The 20,173-nt window shown below is 39.8% G+C and overlaps 1 protein-coding gene across 2 annotated transcripts; it reads left to right on the top strand.

Annotated features, from left to right (window-relative positions):
• Positions 1-563: 563 nt before the first annotated feature.
• On the top strand, positions 564-19,774 carry TACC3 (transforming acidic coiled-coil containing protein 3). 2 transcript variants are annotated; one of them, XM_058838361.1, is made up of 16 exons: positions 564-640; positions 4,248-4,428; positions 4,568-4,713; positions 7,032-8,114; positions 9,219-9,318; positions 9,747-9,939; positions 10,932-10,978; positions 11,845-11,978; positions 12,603-12,720; positions 13,412-13,564; positions 15,852-15,928; positions 16,019-16,062; positions 17,008-17,168; positions 18,475-18,581; positions 18,802-18,922; positions 19,605-19,774. In XM_058838361.1, exons 2-16 carry the CDS (start codon positions 4,249-4,251, stop codon positions 19,668-19,670), a joined length of 2,730 nt encoding a protein of 909 aa, XP_058694344.1. In that variant the 5' UTR covers positions 564-640; position 4,248; the 3' UTR covers positions 19,671-19,774. The 2 variants fall into 2 exon arrangements, with proteins under 2 accessions (XP_058694344.1, XP_058694346.1); XM_058838363.1 differs by lacking the exon at positions 564-640 and having other exon boundaries at positions 4,228-4,428; positions 12,603-12,714.
• Positions 19,775-20,173: the final 399 nt, after the last annotated feature.

Genomic DNA, 20,173 nt, shown 5'->3' with positions numbered 1-20,173 from the left:
TTGTTGTCTGGTGACTCATCAGTAAGGACTGTTTTAATGTGCTGAATGGACTATGAAGTTCAGTAATAAAAAACGGGTTGTGGAACAGCAAGTTTTCTTTCTGTGATTTCATGCAAAAGCATGTCGAAGCAGAACAGCTGAGATTGTAGAATCACAGAAATGTTTGGGTTGGAAAGAACCTTAAAGCTCATCTCATTCCAACCCGCTTTCATGGGCAGGGATACCTTCCATTAGCCTAGGTTTCTCAGAGCCCCATGCAGCCTGGCCCTGAGCGCTGCCAGGCACGGGGCCGTGCTCGGGGACACGGGGACACGGTGACACGGTGACATTTGTGCAGCCCGGGGAGTTTGTCCCGGGCCGAGCCGCGCCTGCACTGCCCGCTCTGCCCCGCGCGGGGGCGCGCGCTGGGGGGTGGGGGGGGCAGTAACGGTCACGCGTGGCGCTGTCCCCGCCCCTCTCCCTCAGGACGCTCTTCTGATTGGCGGGCGCTCCCCGGACGCCGCTCCCTCATTGGCGGGCCGGGGCTTCCGTTGGGTTTGAAATCGTGTGGCGGCGGCGCAGGGGTTGCGGCCGGTGGTGGGTGAAGCGTGCGCTGCCTCAGCTGAGCGCCCTGAGGGCTCGTCCCGGGAACTGCCGGCAGGTACGCGGGGCTTGGGGACCCCGCTGTAAGGCGGTGAGAGGCTGGGGCGAAGTGTTTAGGTATCCCTTTGTGAGACTGGGTGCTGCAGGGGGCTTGGTGACTCTTCTGTGAGCGATGGGGGGGGGGGGGGGGGGGGAAGGCGCAGAAAAGTTCGGGCTCTGTAAGCTTGAGGCAGTGTGGGACTGGGGGGATGTGTCGTGACCGCTTGGTTAGATTGGAGCGCTCGGGGACCGCTCTGGGAGCTTGGGGTGCTATGGGGGTGAGCTGAGGGTCTTCTTTGGGAGCTTGGGGTTGGGGGAGGGTTTAGGGCCTTTCTGTGATTCTGAGGTAGCGGAGCTCTGGGGTTACCCTGTGAATTTGGGGGGAGGCTTGGTGACCCCTCTAAGCTTGAGGTGGTTTGAGTTTGATGGGGGGACTGAGGACCCCGCAGTAAGCTTGGGGTGGTGTGATGCTTGGGGATTTTAGCGAAATTCGTGCTTGGGGTGCTGTGGGACTGGGGGTGTCTCCTTGTCTGGGGTGTTAGGGGCACTTCTGTGAGCTTCAGATTAAGATGTTTGAGGGTTATTTCTGTCAGTTTAAGGATGAAGCGAAGGCAGGAGCTTGGGGGTAATGGCAGGAGCTCAGGTGCTCCGCCCCACTGAAGTCGGGGGTGAGGTGAGGGTCTTGGGAGCATCTCTGTGTGTTTTGAGGATGATATGGGGTTGATGGGTAACCTGGGGTGAATCAGTAACTGGAGCAGGGCTGGGTTTGGGTTTTTCTTTGAGTTTTTTTTGTTTGTTTTGGTTTTTTTTTTTTTTTTTGTTTTTTATACTTATAACGCGTCTCGGTCCCTTGGGCAGGGATGGAACTCCTGAAAAGCTCTCCCTGGCCTTGCTGCTCCTCCCTTGCAGTCAGGAAAAGGTGATTAGGAAAGACTTGCTTCTCAGGAGGGTATTTATTTGTTCTGACGTGAGATACTTGCACGAAAATAAATATATATCAGTCAGCTCTATGTTAGTTTGTATGGAAATATTCACTGCACGTACCAATATGCTTTGCCATGAGTGAGTGCTCTGCATCTCGGCTGCTGGAGGAGTTCAGAAGGGTAATTAAGTAGAAAAGTTCCGTCTCTGCCCTGCATGTTCAGCGGCTTTTCACACATTTGAGACCATGTTGGTGTTTTGAATATTGGGTTCCATTATTTGTTAAACAACAGGTTGATTGAAGGACTTTACAAATGATAGATGACTGAGGATTAATTATCTGATGTCATGTCATTGAATTTATGTTGATTCTTAACTGTAGAATGGCAGGTTTCCTGCATGTGCCCACATAACTGTTCTTCTAAAACAAGGAGTGTTTTCATTTTTGTGAACTTTGATAGCTCCATGGAAAAGTTTGGGTTGAAAGAGACCTTGAATATCATCTGATTCTAACCTCCCTCACAGGGAGGGAACCCTCTCAGGGACATGGACACCTTCCAATAGACCAGGTTGCTCCAAGCCCCATCTGGCCTTGAACTTTGTTGTGCTATAGTGAGAAAATCTGCTGCCTTTCATAATACTTGTGTGCCTTGGATGCTGACCACTTTAAACACAGATATGAATAAGGCTTCCCTTTTACTTTATCACACCTACTAGCTAATGAACTTGTGGAATACAATTTAGATCAAATCTTGACTGCAAATTTTTAAAATAAAATGCATTACTTTTAATATTTCAATCCTAGAAAGAAACTTGATTTTTAGATTTAATATCTAAAGTGGTATATGTTTATGGTGTCAGTTTATTTGGTTTAGCAAGGATATGCAAGTAGCTCAATGACAAAGCCGAAAAAGTCTCCAAACAAACCTCCCCTGCTTATGGAGCTTGTTTTAGAAGGCGTTGACAACTTTTCTGTGTCTTAGGCTTGTTTCTAAAATAATTACAGTAAAAAATAAGGTTTGTAAAGATTCACTTCATCTGTTGTCTCAATTTTAGTTTGGAATAAAGGAAAGCAATGATGTTCACTTCAAGTTCTACAAGTGATTAATGTAAAAATACTTAATACAAAAAATAACCTGAAGCATTCATATGATGAATAAAGAAGGAATGAAGAAATAGCTAATAACGGCGTGCTTTGCATGCCATTGCTTCTGCAGCTATTGTTTGCATTCCATTGCTGATTGAAAGTGCTGCTGTCAGGCTTGCAGACAAAGCAGCTGAGTTCTGTGGAGAGTACGAAACAAATTTTCCTGTAAGGATTAATGTAGGAGTGGAGAAATGTTTGGAGGATTATGTACAGAAATTTAAATACATAGGGGAAAGGAGATTGAAAACATGACTTAAAATTTTCAGTTGAAATGTTCTTGTTACCTCTGTATGACACTGAAAACAATCATATGTAGTCTTCCTCAGCTGATTTTCTAGATTAATCCTGAATATATGATGGAAAAATAGGCTAAGGTCATGACATGTTTGGTCAAATCAAGCATTTGAGATCACTTAGAATGGTCACACATTGCAGAAAGCCAGTGTATCTTCGCTTGATAGTGGTTATCTTGCACATGATAAAAGAGAATACATCAACTCTTATGAAATAAATTGCTTTGATAGCAGTTTTTCTGATAAATAACTGCACTTCTCAGGTGTCATCCTTCACAGACAGTGGTTATGCTTAGATCTTCCTTGCCTTACCTTCTGTCTGTTGCTTTTTTTTCAGAAGCAGCTGTGCATCACTGAGTGTTAGTGTTAACTTTTAAGAACAGCAGAGGCTCCAGTGGGAATAAAAAGCAGGCAGAGTTCAAGTACATACAGCATGGTGGCTTGCCTGGTGTATTTTAAGGCTGCTTTGTACTTTTTTCTAATTTATTTTCATCCTTAATCTTAGTTGCAGCCAAGGCTTTAGTTTCAAGTTCTTCACACTAGTATAACTAGATCACTATTTAACAATCTACCAAAGCTTGTGTATATCCAGTATAAGAACAATATTTCAGAAATACCTTTCTAATGATGATTTTTCTCAGATTTGCATACCAATGATGTCTGTGCTGCAAAGGATTCCTAAGTACTGTGTGCTTTACAAGAGCAGCATATGCTCAGACGGTGCAGGAGAAGGCTAATTTGATTCAGGGCTCTGATCCCAAACACACCCTAACTAGCCAAATTTGTTTCTGCGGTTTGCTGGTGTACAATGTAGTAATGAGACCATGTGAGTAAACAGATGATTGTCATCTGTCTCATCTGCCCCTTGCAGAAGCAGTTGTGCTGCTTAGCTGGATGCCCTGCTACAAGAGATGTGGCTGTACCTCACTGGCTGAAGGGGTTGGGAATGGGGAAACATTGAGCTCCCTTTAAAAGACAGGCAGCTTAATTAGTAAGGCTAGAATGTGAGCTGTGGAAGGCATAATGTCAACAATTAGCTTCTCAAGCCCCTACCAAAAGCAGAGGGGCTCTGCACTGCTGCTTTTAGATACCTTAGAGAAAGGCCCTGTGAAGACTTTCCAGGAAATGCTTCCAACTTTCTCTTTGAAGCTGTTAGTCTTGGATAGTCAGTCCCAGGCTGCCAACTTCTTCCATTATCTCGAAGTGCATCTGGCTGACCACACCCTCTCATTCATGCTGCGGTGCTGTGTGTGTTGATGTTCTAGAATGAGTCTGCAGATTTTAAATGCAGAAAATGCAGAAAATGGAGGAAGCATTAAGGATGATTTAACAGCGGAAGACTGTGGCTTTTTCTTTGCGCCGCCGGAACCTACGGGGAGACCTTCTATTCTTCGCCTGTCCCAGAAAGAAAACTTGCCACCAAAAAGTGTGGGAAAAGTGATGAAGGTAAACTTTTGGTTTTGCATTATTTTTATTCTTTCTCCTTCTATGATCTCTTCTACTGAATGCATGTGCTATTTGGTGCTTGAAAAATACTGTGCTAATGTTTTTCCCTTTTTTTTTCCCCCCCCGCCCTTTTCTTAAGGTAACCTTTCAAACTCCTCAAAGAGATCCTCACACTCGAAAAATCCTGAGTCCTACTATGACAGATAAACTTCAGACTGCTTTTGCACTTGACGATTGCCGTGAAGATGTGGCAGATGATGTTTTAGTTGCACTCTCTTATGCTGAGTGAGTAGTGAATCCACTGCTTGCTGTGTTACCTGTGTGGGACATGCTCAAGTTAACTTAGCCTATTTTAAACCTGTATAGTTAAAAAATAATTTTCTATTCTATAACAAGATGTAAATTGTGCAAGAAGACCAAAATTAATACTGACCAATTCATGAACTTATTCAAGGTAACTTATTACTTTAAAGAAAATTTTACTTTGATTTTAGTATTAATTATTGAACTTTATTTCTAACTCCTCTGTAACTAATTTCATTAAGGTAACTTATGGTATGGATAAATACCTCAAGGAGAGATACTGTAAGAAACAGTTTTGTAATCTTTGTTTGATGTAAGGTTTTTGTGTGAGAGTAAAACTATTCTGAAGCTAAAGACTTAAAGCTAGGCCTTAAAATATCTTATGTGTTAAGTACTGTTGTATCTTGAGGAGTAAAATCTAAAGAGATAAATCTTCTGAAGGTTTAGCTTGAATTGACACCTTGAGTTGGGGTGTATTAAGATTTCCTTTAATCAAGCAACACAAAGTGAATATAACATCAGTCACAAGTGTAAACATGTTTATGTGCCTCTATAGTCTAGCAGCCTGAGTCTCAAAGTGGCTCATAGTAGCTGTTTGGAGGAGAGCATAAAATCTGTAATGTTTCAGTTTTGGGGGTCTTGTGACAATATTAAATGTAAATTTTTGTTACTGACTTGTAGCCCCCTCCCCCCCCCCCCCCCCCCTTAAACTACTATAGACATCTAACAGCTGTAATCCCACCAGCAAGAAGTCTCAGGTCTTAATTTTGCGTTCTGCAAACAGAACAAACCTTTTGTTTGTTTTTAATTCCCAATACTTTCATTTGATCCTTGTTTTTGTTGTTGGGAGGGAGAGAAAGGAGAAAAGTTGGCAACACTTAAATGTTCTTTAAGTGTATAAATTTGCTTCAACTGTTTATTTCCATGTACAAACTAGTTCAGAAAGCTATTTCTGTACTAACCACCACAATTAAATAATGTAATGGTATTTATGCTTGCACAAATACTATTATATACTCATTGCTTGCACAAATAAAGATTTAGTACTTATAGGGTTCAAGTGAGTTTAAAGGATCAGCACTGAATTATTTCAGTTAGGACATGATTGTATCAATGCCCTGCTTGTACTGAATGTGTCCTCTCTAGTTTTAAAATGTGAGGATTTGTTTGTAGCAAATAATGGAAAGGGCTCTGTGTTGCTGTACCGGGTCACTTTTGACTCATCACAAGCGACTGACCTTCCAAGCAGGTATCTCCCTCCTGACTGGCATTTATTAGGTTAAACACTGAAGCAGAGTGGGAGGGACCTGAGTAGTCGCAGCCTGGGGCTGAGCTATTGCCGGGAAGAGGCGCTCAAACCGGGTGAGAAGAACTTCTTCAGCTCTTATCTCCTGCCTCTGCTTTCAAGTTTATCAAAGTGGAGTTTTTAGTGAGTGGCTTTTAATCATGTTCTGTTCTGCAGCAGATAAGGATGGCACATAGAAATAATAACTTTATGGAGGGAGAAAACAATGGGAGGAAATCCTCTTTCAGGAAGTAATGGCTTAACTCTCTGTAGTCTGAGGCTGAGCTTTCAGAAGTTGTGTAGAGTTTGGGGAAATAAAGTGGAGAGCAATAACTTGTAGAATACTCAGCAAGAACGAGTACACAAACTGTTTAACCTGTGTATTTTACTAGAAAATCTTACCTTTCTCTTACTGGAGAAGTGTTTTGTTGTATATCACTCTGCTCTTCAGATCTGCTGTTGTACAGAATTTAGAGTGCCTGAAATCCAGGTTCTCTTTTTTTATGTAGGCCCTCGAAAATCAAATGCTCATGAATACTTTCAGTGGGGGAAAAAATATTTGCCAGAATACTCAGACAAAGTAATAATTAGTGTGGGAGTACCTGAATCATGACTTGGTTTGGTCCCAGACTTGTTTGTCATGACTCAGATGAATCTGCATGAAGGTGGTACCACAAGATGTGCTTGTGTTTGAGCTGCTCTTTCAGCAATGTGTTTCGGTGCCTAGTGAAAGAGCAGTGTCCAAATGGCAATGTCCAAATGCTGTGGTGAGTGGAGCAGTCTCCAGGGATGACTGGCATAATGTGGCAAGGCTGTGTAGAGTAGGTAGCTTAAGAACACTGACTAACTTCAAGGGTTGATCTCCCTATGTTTCATGTCTACCAGAGATCATAAGCATTGACTGTTTAGGTGACAAGAACATGCAAAGCTACTTCTGCAAATCTTTCTAAAGATAATTTCAAACTATGCCTGCAAAGTTATTATGTCATCTTTCTTCTTTATTTTTTAAATGCAGCACATGTCAACAAAAGACTGAAGCTGAAACAAACAATACGCAAATGCCAGAGAAGGTCAGCGTGGCTCCTTATGCAGATGATGAGATGCCAGTGAGGAGTCGAGGTTCCTACAGTCTTGATTTTGATAACTTAAATGACATAAATCCTTTTCAAAGTTCAGTACAGTTGCCTCATTCTCCTGGAAATCTGCAAAAGTCTCCTGTAAAAGTGTCCAGCAGCCCTGAGAAAACTATTGAAAAAAGTAATGATTCTCTTCTGCAGGACGATGCAGTTCCTTTTGCTTCAACCACAGCAACTACAGATTGTTTAGGTGAAGACAAGGCTCTCATCTCTGAAAAAGAATCTGCACTGAGTGAGCTGGAGTCTAGCAAATCCAAGCTGTCCCCTAAGCAAACAACTGGTGACTCTGCGCAGGGTGTGAAGTCTGCTTCCACAGATGCAAGCCAAACTGATAATTCAGTGGTATTAGCAGAGGCACCTACACCTCCTGTACAGTCACCTGGCCACTTAGGTCCCAGCAGTTCTGATGCAAGTAACTTTCTTAAAACTAGAGAATCAAAGCTTCAGAATGTTTCAGCAGCAGAAAAAGCCTCTGCACGAGAGTCAAAGCCTGATGAAGAGCTGGGTATCTCCAAAGGGAAACCTGCAGAAAAGCCTGATGTCACCAAGCCTGGACCAGTAAAACTGGAATTTGACTTTGATAATACCACTGCTAGAAAACCACCTCCTAAGAAACTAGGTAAAAGACCTGGAATTAAGCCACCTTCCAAAAAAATTCCTATTACCAAAACAAAACCAGAGAATACTGAAGTGCAAAATAAAAGTAATGTGGAAGATGAAATCCTTCTTCCTAAAGCATCTTATAAGTTTGACTGGGACAAACTTGATGATCCAAACTTTAATCCATTTGGAGGAGGCTCTAAAATTTCTACCTCACCGAAGTGTTCTAAACCCAGCTCTCAGAAAGTTCACCTGCCAGAAGAACAGGAGAGTACCTCACCAAGAAGGGAACCTCTTCCAGTGGAGCAGGATGACAGGCCAAGTACCTGTGAAACTCTTGAGAAAGAAGAACCCAAAAATCTGTAAGTGAATCTGTAGCTGAATGCAGAAGCACTTTGAATTCATGGGAAAAGTTAGACAGCATCTCAAACTAGTCCATTCCTACTTCTTAGACTGCATCCCTCCCAGGTTGGCAGAGTCTGTTGTAATCTATAACACAATTATGTTGCAACAGCAAAGACCTTAATTGGGGAAACTCCTGAGATGACTAGCTTTAGGCAAAAGGTGTTCTTTAGTCTGGGAGAATGGGAGAGAACAGGCTTAGATGGAAAGAGCATTGTTCAAGTGGTGCTTTCCCCACTCCTCCAAGATTAAAGTGTGGAGAATCAGGTGACTGTTACTGTCTTTAAATAAAACAGGGAAGTAGGCAGCAGTGTTGCACATGGTGCAGTATGGGAAGGGATCAGGCGATTTTCTTCCCTGCTGAACTCTGATGTGCTGTTTCTTCCCTGGATGTTCTTGTTGTCTAAACGCTATCTCCAATAAAAAAACCTGTCTCTGAAGCTGCATTTTTTTTTTGGCAGCACACAAGCTTTTTATTTGAGGATGGAATATGTTGTTACCTTTCCTAGAAAGTCTAGTTATTAATGTTACTATAGACAGTCAGGTGCTTGCCAGAACTAGAGCGGCACAAATTGTTTGTTTGACAGAAATGTTTGCACTTTTGCTCCCTGTGTAACATGATCAGTTACTGTTTACCAAGGTGAAAAGTTTACTTACTGCTGATAACACAAGTAGAGTATTGGACTTCTCTAATGAAGTTCACACCAATAATCACAGCATTGCCTTGGAAAGAGGAACAGACTGAATGTAATTCTGTTCTTTAACTTAAAAAAAAAGCAATGAGCCTAAAAATGGAAATAAGAGAGCAGTGTTAAATGAATAAGTGATGCTGTTGTGACTTACTGCTTCTGATGGAGGGAGAGCTTTGTGTCACATAAGTTGTCACCAGGTGAGACAGTAAATTTACATCCCCACCCTCTGTAAAGCTTCCTGTGCTGTGGCAGTAGAAACTCTCAAAGAATCTACTTTTCTTCTGTTCATCTGGTAGTACAGAATTCAAACAGTGTGACATAAATACTGATTTTTTGTTTTTCTCTTTTACTCTGTTTGTTTGTTTTCTTTAGGGAAATTGTTGAGCAGAATGTGGTAGAAGACATGCCAAAAACTGAAGAAGAGAAGCCAGGAGTTCAAGTGGAAGCTGAACTTCCAGGAAAAGGAGAAGTGGTAAGGTATAGGAAGGATAGCCAGTTCTTACCAAGTTGTTCCATAAAACAGAGTTCTGACTTAATGACTTAATCTTGTGAAACCTGTTTTTGATATTTTGTCTAAGAATTAGGGTTTATGCATCTTTAGCAGCTCTAGATGGAGTGTCAGGTGTGCAGACCTGTGTTTTGAAAGTAATATCAAATTGGTACCTTGGTATTTAGTATCTTTTTTGATCAGGAATTGTATATAAGGGTGTAGACTCTAAAAAAGTGACTCCTGAGCTGTGCTCAGTGTTGGTAGTTTAGTTTTTATGCCTTTAAATACTTGTTCTATTATATTGGCTGCCCAGTTAGTTTATGACAAACCAATTTGATCATTAAAATTATTTTAATTGCATTTTTAAATGATTATTTTAACAATTAAAAGGATTTTGTTTTTCTCATCAGGAGAAGCAAATGAGCCCATCTAAAATGTCTCCAGCTAATGTTGCCCCCTCTCAAGATAATTTGGTTTCTACTGACAGTAGAAAAAAGTCAATGGCTGCAGAAGAAATTAAACCTAGTTCCCCCAGAATTGAAGTAACAGCGGATGAGACAGCTAATGCTGAACCTGAAGAGCTCTTCAGACCATCATCAGAAGGTAAGGGCATTTCTTTTAAACAGACAGAAAATGTATTGTTTCAATAATGTGAATATATATTTCTACTTAAGTTTTATTATGGATTCTAGTTTTTCTCTCATTCTGCCCTTATGAAAGGACTCCAGAACCCACAATGACTAGCAGTACTGGGAAATGTATCTAAGCCTAGTTCTAACTTCTGGTTTAAGCTAAATTCAAAAAGCTGGCTATTAGAGTTCAGCGGCCTGTGGGGATAGTTTCTGTACCAGCATAAATTCTGTCTGTTTAGAGTTTCAGTGGCAGTTTCTGTGCTGAAAATTTGCTCCCTTAAAATTATTTCTGGTGTTGCAGACTTTGTAAATTGAGAGTTCGAGAGCTGTACAGGTGTGTGTTTGAGTCTTGTAGATTATTGCAGGCCTTAGCACTAGTGTGATATTGCAGTGTGAATGATCTTCCTGACAAGCATGCTTGTTTTGAGAGCTTCTTATACAGCTGTGACTTAACACTTGGAAGGGTTATTCCTGGTAGGAGCATTATGTGGAAGGATGAGCAAATGGTTTGACTGCAGTGCAGTTTGTCACTTACCTTCATATTGGAGTGGAATCACTGAATTGGGAAATGGTTATAACTCCATGCTTGAAATCTGAGCTGTGTGCTAATTTTAATGGTGAGATTGACAATCTTGCTCTTTCATGGGACATTGTGTATAATAATATCTGAGTGTGCTTGTCACTTTAACCATAGAACAACAGAAGTTCTTCAGCTGTATGTTAAATCCTACATATTCTTACAAGTATTTGGGAACAAATGGAAGTTGTAAGCTTGCATAGTTTAGAAATCCTTGTTTTTTTCAGGTTTGGATAAAAAGACAGTATTTTGAACAAATGAAGAGCTATAAGTTATGAGAATGAGAGCAGGGATTTATTTGCTTTATACACATGCATTTGTTTCTCTCTGTGGTAGGACAGTTTGGCAGTATTGCATCTTCATTGTATTGTTCCCTCCTTTTCCAGTTTTTGGAATGGGCATAGACTATCTGGAACAGTTTGGGTCTTCATCAGTAAGTATGACATTAAGTATTTTGTTTGCCTTCCTGGCAGTGTGGAGGAGAAAGCAAAGGTGAAAGTGTGAAGCCTTAAATGTTTCCATGAATTAAAATTAACTTTGTATTGAATTGTCCTTAGAAATTGTCATTTATTCCCAAAGAATGTGATGACAAGGCTGGGTAGGGGGTGATGGTGCAAGGAAATGTAGTTATAAGCAATTCAGCTAAAAACCTAAGGTCTCTGGCTGTCAGTGTGCAAAGGTGCGATTTTTCTTTAATAGCAGTGGAACCGAGGTGAATGATATTTCACTTCTGGCCAAAACTGCTAGAACATAGTGCTTTAAAAGTGCAGGATCATTGTTTCAAAAACATTTTTCATAAGCTCTTTTGCTTTATGGCCAGTTTCAGGAAATCTGTCTCTAAGTGGGGCTTGTCATGTTTTAATCTGTTCAGCTTAGTTATTCTTTCTTCTGCTTGGGTCCAGAATAGGAGTATCTCAGAACAGTGAATGCACTGAATTAAAATTGTTTTGGTTATGCTGTGATTGTTCTTACTGTTTTATGAGCAAAGAGAAAATGGCATACACTGCTTTTTCAGCTTACAATACTATGCTTTTTTCTGTGTCCTTCTGGTTTGGAGTAGTTCATTAATGTTTGCCCTTTTGGTTCTGTCTGTGAGCAGATTGAGGTCTCTTGATATTACATAAGGACTTAAGCATGTGGGCACAGAGTTCTCTTATGTAATTTTCCTCCTGAGAACAGTGCTCTGGCCACTGAAGAATAGGCTCACCCACTCTTCAGAGGATTATTTGTGTGTGGGTGGGATGTGTGTGTTGTGCTCTGAAGCAGCAGATCTCCCAGTTTATGCCTCTTTCCCTTCAGTTCAAAGAATCAGCCTTGAGAAAACAGTCACTGTATTTGAAGTTTGACCCTCTGTTGAGAGACAGTCCAAGAAAGCCAGTTTGTGGTACTTTTGAATCAAATGAGAGCATCATGACAGCTCCATCTCAGCCTGGGTAGGTATTGACTTAGTACAGAAAATCAGAGTTGTTTAGCTTGGAAAAGACCTTTCAGATTGTCAAGTTCAACAGTTGACCCAGCACTGGGGAGTCCACCACTAAACCATGTCCCCAAGTACCATATCCACTTATCTTTTAAATACCTCCAGGTCTAGTGACTTCCCTGTTCCAACGCTTGACCACCCTTTCAGTGTAGAAGTTTCACCTAATGTCCAATATAAACCTCCCCTGGTGAAATTTGAGGCTGTTTCATCTAGACTTGTTCCTTGGGAGACCAATTCCCACATCATTACAAACTCTCCTCCGGCTGCTTTAGGGAGTGAGAAAGTCCCCCTGAGCCTTCTTTTCTTCAGGCTGAGCCCCCTCAATTGCCCCTCATCAGAGTTGTGCTCCAGACCCTTCCCCAGCTCTGTGCCCCTCTCTGGACATGCTCTAGCACCTTAATGTCCTTCTAGTGAGATGCCTAAAACTGAACACAGGATTCAAGGTGTGGCTTAACCAGTGCTGGGTACAGGGGGACAATCACTGCCCTGGCCTGGCTGGACAGACTGAGCTGGTACAAGAGCTTTGCAAATAAAGATGGTACTTGAATTTTATGGTGTTATGTTTGTTCATTTTCAGTCCTGTTGCTGATTTAAGTAACTTGTGTGAGGAAGCTGGAAAGCCTCTAGTGAGTCTTCAGAGTGAAGAAAAACCAAAAGGATTAGATCTTCTGGGAACATTTACAACTTCTGTAAGGGTGTCTGGAATGCTATCAGCTTTTATGTTGATGGTTTGGGAAGGAGATAGCCTAGGTTCTGGATTTAAGAATTATGCAGATATTTTAGGGATTGCAGAATGTGATAAATGTTTATTTAAACTGTTGTTTTAAACCAGGTTGGATACTCATTTATATCAAAGTTGAACTTTGTGATGAACATTTTCTTAAGTATTAAAAGTATTTTTTTGGAAACTGATGTCATTGCACAGGATCTGAGGGAATTTGAGCTGTTATTAAGAGTGGTCTAGTCAAGCAATCTTTTTTTAAATATAAGTCTAACTACAAAAGGCAAGCTGTGTATTGTAATTGCATTGGTGGGGTGAAAAGCACTTAGGTTAAACTGGATGCTTTTGCAGCTATGGTTTATAGTTTGAACAGATCTGCCCACAGCAGCTCATCCTGAAATGGTCTCTCTTTCACTTGTGTGGAGCAGCATGGTATCATCTGCTTTGTTTCTGATAGCTGTAATTGGTGGATAGCAGTTCTGCTTCTACCTTGTAGATATTTCTTAAGAGCTGGTCAACTTCAAAGTAAGAAAGTTTCATGCTAACTAAGTTCTGGAGGTATCTTGCATGTTTAAGTGAGAGACGTTGACTTGGCATCAAATAACATGTGTACACCTAGTCAATGTATGACAGTAGGAATCTGAACTTTGCGTTTTTCTTTTCAGGATGCTGCTCCCCTAATTCCAGACTCACTGAGTAGTGATGTTCCTCCGGTCCCTTTTGCCACTTCTGCAAACACTGCAGTGGATGCTATTATAGATGTGCTAAAATATAGCCAAAAAGACATGGATGCAGCTGTTGAACTGGTCAAGAGAGAGGTATGGGGGCCCTTCCAAAGCAGAACTTGCCATATCCTTGAAAGGTCCTTTTGTTTGGATTGTCCTGGATAAATCTCTACTTGACAGTTTTTTTTATCATACTTGACAAAAGTATCTTGTTATGAAAAACTTTCTGTGGACTTGACGGGTGCTGTAGGTATAGGACTCTTTAGAGCTAACACTTAAGGGAATAGGACAAACTTCATTATTAGTCAGGTTCTGCCTTAGATCTCGTCACATGTTATGAGATGGGTTAGGCTTAAAATCAGTGACCTGGATACTTTTTCAAGTGGCAGGAAATACATTTTCATACTAATGGAAGAGAGTGACTTATGTAATTTCCCTAAAACAAGCTAAAACTCTAGTGCCAGTCCAGTGCTGTGATGAATTCTTTTCTTGTGGGATGGGAAAGCATAATAGTCTGTCCAGCTGTGAAGGTGAGATCTGGAGCTCACTCCAGAGAAGAAGGATGTTAGTGAAGGAGGGAAGTAGTTGGAAAGATTTTAAGCCCGTTCTGTAATTACAGAAATTGCCTTTAAAAGCCAGTCTTCTGACTGATGGAAGAAGACTTTTATATCCACTCATTTCTAAAATTTGATTACTTGATTCATTATGACTTCTGAGCTATATACCCTTACAAACACTAAGTAATGTAAGAGGAGTATTTAAGCATAAATGTCCTTAAAGCTAATTGTATTGCTTAGCAAAAATTGGAGTTTTCAAAATTCCTGACTGCTCTACTGTAGTCACTGGCACTAGGGGCACCAAACAAGGATGACCTATGATTATTTGCTGCTTAAGTTATTCTTTTGTTTTAGAGCACAGAGATGGTGGCTTTTTTATGAATAACTTTTCCTTTCCGTCATTTAGGAGGTGACTTTCACCCATCATATTGTTTAGTACAAGAAAGTAAATGTGGCTTTGACAGGGGACAGCTTTTAGTACATTGATCTAAAACTGAGAATCTATATAACAGCAAGGGGTAAAGCTTGCAATATCTTAAAAGTGCTGCTCTTTCATGTTGCAAAGAACTACTTTAATCCTGCAAACATTGTTGCAGGTATGACTGGATGACTTCAACTGTGTCACTGAAATAAAAAGGTCTGGAATTACAGCATGGACCGGAAAGGAAGACAGACTAAATTTTTTAAATTATTATTATTTTTTTTTTTTTTCTGTGAAACAACTCAGGAATATGAGGAAAGTGAAAACTTTTTTCCTTCTGATGAAATACAGCACTTAGGAACACTTGCTTTTTTGGGGTCTACTGAACCCTTTTTGAGCTTGCAAGTGCAAGTTTCTAACTTGTTTCTATCTTCACATACTTTTACTTTTGTAATTTTTTTTCTAGCTTAGGTATTACTAATTCTCTTAATAGTTTGTACATTTTTTTCACTAGTGTCCTGCTTCCTGTCACCTGAAATATGCAATATATTTAAAATTAGATTGCTCTAAAACAAATATTGAAAAATCGGGGTACTATAGTTTACTATGTAGGTTTGTGACAAAACTAGCAGTAATCGTGTGCTTTTTCTTTCTCTTTTTCTTTAAATTCCAGGTTATTCTATGCATTTTCAGCCTCTTGTCTTTGAAGGCCTCCCACAGTGCAGTCAGCTCTGTGTTAGTTTTTAAACATAACTTTGTCTTGAGGTCTTTGTTATGGAGTTTGCACAAAGTGTTTAGCAAAGAATACTTGTGCTGCTTAATTTTGTTACTGTAAGCTCTGCTTTAGTTTAGCTGATATGAAATAGGTATCATTATTCTCAAATGAATTGAGGCATCTTTTAATTCTCCCCCTTCCACATTCCCTAATTTAGTGTTGAATATAAGTTACTGCAAATAGCAATTTGATCTTGAACAGGCTTCTGGTATTTGTTCTCTCATGTTAATATTAGCAGGTTTGTGGAGTGCTTTTTTTTGTTTGTGCTGTAGATGAGGGAAATGTGTGTCACTTGAGAGAATGTTCCTTGGCCCATTGTGTTCTCTCAGAAGTTACAGTTATTTACACAGACACTGAGTAAGAGTAGCCAAGAGGTTGATTGGGCTGAGTTGGCTCTGATTTTGCCACTTGAAGACATACTGGCAATGTGCTGGGAATCATATATGCAAAATATATAAGTTTTTTTGAGTCAAGTTTGTAATTAAACAATTTTGATTGTATTAAGTAATAAGAACTTAATTTTTTTCTCTGTATTAGGTTAAAACCTGCCCTTCAGACTGTTTTTAGTATTAAATCTTTTATCTATTTTTGTGCAAAAAGTAAAGGTTTACCTTTTCACCCTCAAAGGTTCAAGAGAAAGAGCTGGAGATTCAGAAATGGAGTCAGAAGTATGATAAGCTTCACATGGAATACAAGGAAATGGGGTATGAATCTGTCCTGACTTTTATAGCTACTTTGTTTTTCCAGATGCTTTTTTTTACTTATGTTCAACTTTTCTTTTTCTTGGTTTTTAGAAAAATAGTTGCTGAATTTGAACAGACAATAACACAAATTGTGGGTAAGTTCCATATTTACACTTTGAGTGCCTTGGGGGGCTGGGGCATGCTTAGCCCAGAGTTACTAAAGGAAGTTAGTAGTCTTTCATCTCTGACATTAGCATTTCAAGTGCGTCCAGGGTAAGTGTAAGGTTTAAGACAAGGTAGACTGACAATTTTATGCATATTCATACAGATGTGATACCACTTGATAGGTAATGATGGCTTTTTGAATCAAGCATAAACACAACTTTTTATTATTCTCCACTGGAGTGTGAGCTGTTAGTTTATTATAACTGGCAAATCCAGTTGTCAGCACTTTGTGTTTAATTGTTTATAATTTTACATCATTTAAGTGGCAAGGTATCACTAGAAGTTCTTGCTGGACAGATCTGGCCTTTTGCTTTAGTCAAGTTCGTGGCTTCGAAACTAGGAAAGACATGCAGTGAAGCTCTTGTTATATAGTTACACTTTGTTAGCTCAAAGCTGAAATAGGCACATCTGTGCCAGCTCTTTTGTGCTCCTCCTCTAAGGCCATGGGAAACATAACTTGGGTGTGCTAACCCAAGCCTCTTCTGAAAGTTTGCTGTGCTAGTCTGACTTGTTATCCCAGTCTCCTCCAGATCTTCCAGCTGTTGTGTATGTTTAATGAAAAATATTTTTGGATTCCTTACTTCTATCACAGCATTCAGGGCTCCTGTTAGGGTAAACTTGAGTGGAGTATTTTGACTACAGTGTAGGAGAAAAAATGCTTTTGGCAAGCATTGTCATGGTGTTTGGTGTGAGGAAATATATAACAAAGATACAAAGACTTCTTAAAAGCACAGACATGGTGTCTTTACAGGTGAGGCTGTGTTATGAGACCTTTGCAAGGGAAGAATTGAAGGTGGGGGAGTTGTTTGTCTGTTCTGTGGAACTGGTCTTATGCTAAAGCAGTAACTATCATGGGTTAACTCCACTTTCTCTAGAGGATGCTCAGAAGCAGAAGGAAATCTCAAGGAAAGAAATACAGAAGCTGATGGAAGAGAAACAGCAAGCTATTTCAGATCTGAACTCTATGGAGAAGTCCTTCTCTGAGCTCTTCAAGCGACTTGAAAAACAGAAAGATGCATTGGAGGGTTACCATAAAGTAAGATGATTGAATGCTAATAATATCCTTCCAAAATAAAAGAGATTTAGTGGTGAACTTTCTGGAGTAGCCATTAATTAGATAGTATAGGAACTACCTGTAAAACCAGGTGCTAAGTTGTTTATTTAAAGATTATAAAAAACTACTAATTTGTATTTAGTGACTGCTTTCTAAGATATCATCTTACTTCAAGTCAAAGTTTCTTCAGACAGAAGTGAGCTGTTTCTTGCTGCAACACATTTTTTTTGTTAATCTTAGTGATACTCTTATGTGGCAACTGCTGCATAAGAGCAGTTTGTTTCCCCTACATATTTAATGGATAATCAAGAAGATGTGCACTTACAAGTCAGAATAATAGGTTATTAGTTTCTCCCTACTAAAATGCTTGCAGGGTTTTTCTAAAGCTAAAGTCAAGCCTTCGTTCTGCAGCTTCTTCAGAGGCTAGAGGAAGGAAGCTAATGAGGAGTATAAGCTATGGTTTCTTACTCTATGAAATGCATAAAAATTGATTTGGTTGGTGTGTAAAAGAAGTACCTTCAGGTTTTTTTATTCAGTTTTCCTTTAATGATCCTGTTTACTAAAACTCAAAAACTAGCCCGTTAGACTTTTTATGGTAAGTCTAAGTTTTAGAAACAGGCATAGTGGCTGTAACAACTTCAGTTTCTTCTTTGCTAGCATGTCAGGCTTCCTTCATCTTGTGTCCTTTCCATCTCCACCCAAAATCCAGAGGCCCTTTCCTTAGCACAGAGATAAACACAACTAGGAAACACAGTTACTAAATTCAAGATCTACAATTAGTAGAGTCTTAGCAATTGTTTCAAACAGTTCCAACTTCCGACAATAGTTAATAAAATGTGTTCATAGTGTGAACTTTTTACCAAGGTAATTTTCTTGCTGTTTACATCAGGGTCCAAAGCCTGAATCTTTCCATGGGCTCTATAAAGAAGTTGGATTTCTAGCTATTCTTGTGACCTTTGTAACTTAATACAAAGCTGATTTTAAAAAAAAAAACTGGAGCAAAACAAACAAAACCAAATAGTGACTGTCATTTTAGTGACCTTCTTTAGTAGAGTTTGCTACTAAATAATGTATTGTGGGGAAATATGGTGAATAAATGTTTGCAAAGTTAAGGTAGTTGAAAGGAGGCAGTTTAGTCCATATAGGACTGTGGGATTTCATAGTCGTTCCTGTTATTCCAGTCAGTCCTGTCACTCAGGTGTAGTCAAATAACCCATTTGTCAAGTGGGGAGACTGTTCCATCTACTAGCTTAAACAGCTAACTGAACTTCTTGGGGTTTTGGGACAGAATGAAGAAGTTCTGAAGAAATGTGCAGAAGATTACTTGGCTAGAATTAAGAAAGAGGAGCAGAGATACCAGGCACTCAAAGCACATGCTGAAGAAAAGCTGAAGCAGTAAGTACCATGTCAAGAAGCCAGGTAGCAGGAGTGACATATATAATTTTCACAGTTGCTGCAGAATGTGGTTTAATAGTGCCAAAACTTGGCTTAAATTTAAATTAAATAAATACTTCATTTGGTGATTAATCCAAAGTACAAGCATCTAGTGAGATTCTGCGGGAGCTTTGCTGTGCTGTCTGGAGGGGATGTAAACACCATCTTGCACCTGTTTCAGAGCCAATGAGGAAATTGCTCAGGTTCGCAGCAAAGCAAAATCAGAGACTGCAGCACTTCAAGCCACTCTGCGCAAAGAACAGATGAGGATCCAGTCTTTAGAGAAAAGCCTTGAGCAAAAGGTCAGTCACAATGCTATGGGTGAGTCTCTTCAAGCTATTGCCTTAGAATAGGTCAGGAACTGCCTTGTATCAAGGCTAGAAGATACCTTGCTAACTGTGGTGGTTTGGATGGCTGCTGTCCTGGCAGGCTTTGGGAAATTGGCATTGAGGCATAAGGCACAGCTGTCATGTCAGGACTTGCCTCTATGTTCAGATTTTTTTGGAGCACAAGGTTTGTTTCCAAACCAATCTGGGCTCCTGTGTGAGAAGATTATAAAGAATTCTACAAACAGGAAATTGCCACATGTCAGTAGAAGTATCAAGGCATCATTTTACAGAGTCTGTCTTGTGAAGATTAAAATCTAAAACTGTCCATATCTTGAATTTTGGTGTACCTTACAAAGGCTGAGTCCCAAAAGCCTTGTTTCCCTGGATTAGTTGGTCTCCATGTATTATGGGTATGTCTGTGGGAGAAGAGAAACAGTATAGTGGATTCTGGATCATTTCCTGAGGCTCCTAAGGATGCCATGTTGTGACCTTTGGCATAGTAGACTGTCCTTTACATGAAATTTGCATGAGCCACCATCATGTAAATGGACTTTCTGTTGCATTTATTAGCAAACAGGACTTACTGCAGTTCAGCTCACTACAAGGTTGTAACATAGCTTGGACGTACCTGAAACTTGCTTTTTTTCTTCCACAGACTAAAGAAAATGATGAGTTAACGAAAATCTGTGATGACTTGATCTTGAAGATGGAAAAAAATTGATATCTTAACTGTCTTGTAAATATGTTTATTTTCTCTAAATTGTTGTCTTGTGTGTTCACTCACTTTTTATGTATGTGGGGAAAAAATAAAATTCTTGATTCACATTTGTCTTCTATATTATTGGCTGTATCTTTTCTAGGAAACATCTATTAACTTAAGTTCAACTGCTGTTTCCAGTAAGTAATGATGTCTTTGATAGCATTTTCACACATTGCTCAAAGGAAAAACTTTTAATGAGTGTACCTTTAGTCTGTTCCTTGTATAAGAACTCCAAAGCTCTGTACTCTTGACCTGGCTTTGCTGGGGAAGGTTGCCATGAGCATTGTCTCTATTTTGCATTTGCTGCTCTATCACTTAAATCAAGGCATTCCAAAGTTACAAGACTGAAGTAAAACTGAGCCTGCACAAATGCTATAAAGTATTTAATAATTTAAAAAGACTTGGAACTTAACTTTGGCTTTGATTTGTGGGTTTGGGTTTTTTTTATTATTATTAAGATGAGC

The sequence above is a fragment of the Poecile atricapillus genome, chromosome 4 (assembly GCF_030490865.1).
Source record: "Poecile atricapillus isolate bPoeAtr1 chromosome 4, bPoeAtr1.hap1, whole genome shotgun sequence".
Taxonomy (NCBI): domain Eukaryota; kingdom Metazoa; phylum Chordata; class Aves; order Passeriformes; family Paridae; genus Poecile; species Poecile atricapillus.
Note: the sequence above shows the minus strand (reverse complement) of the source record. Positions and strands in the feature narration are given on the sequence as shown.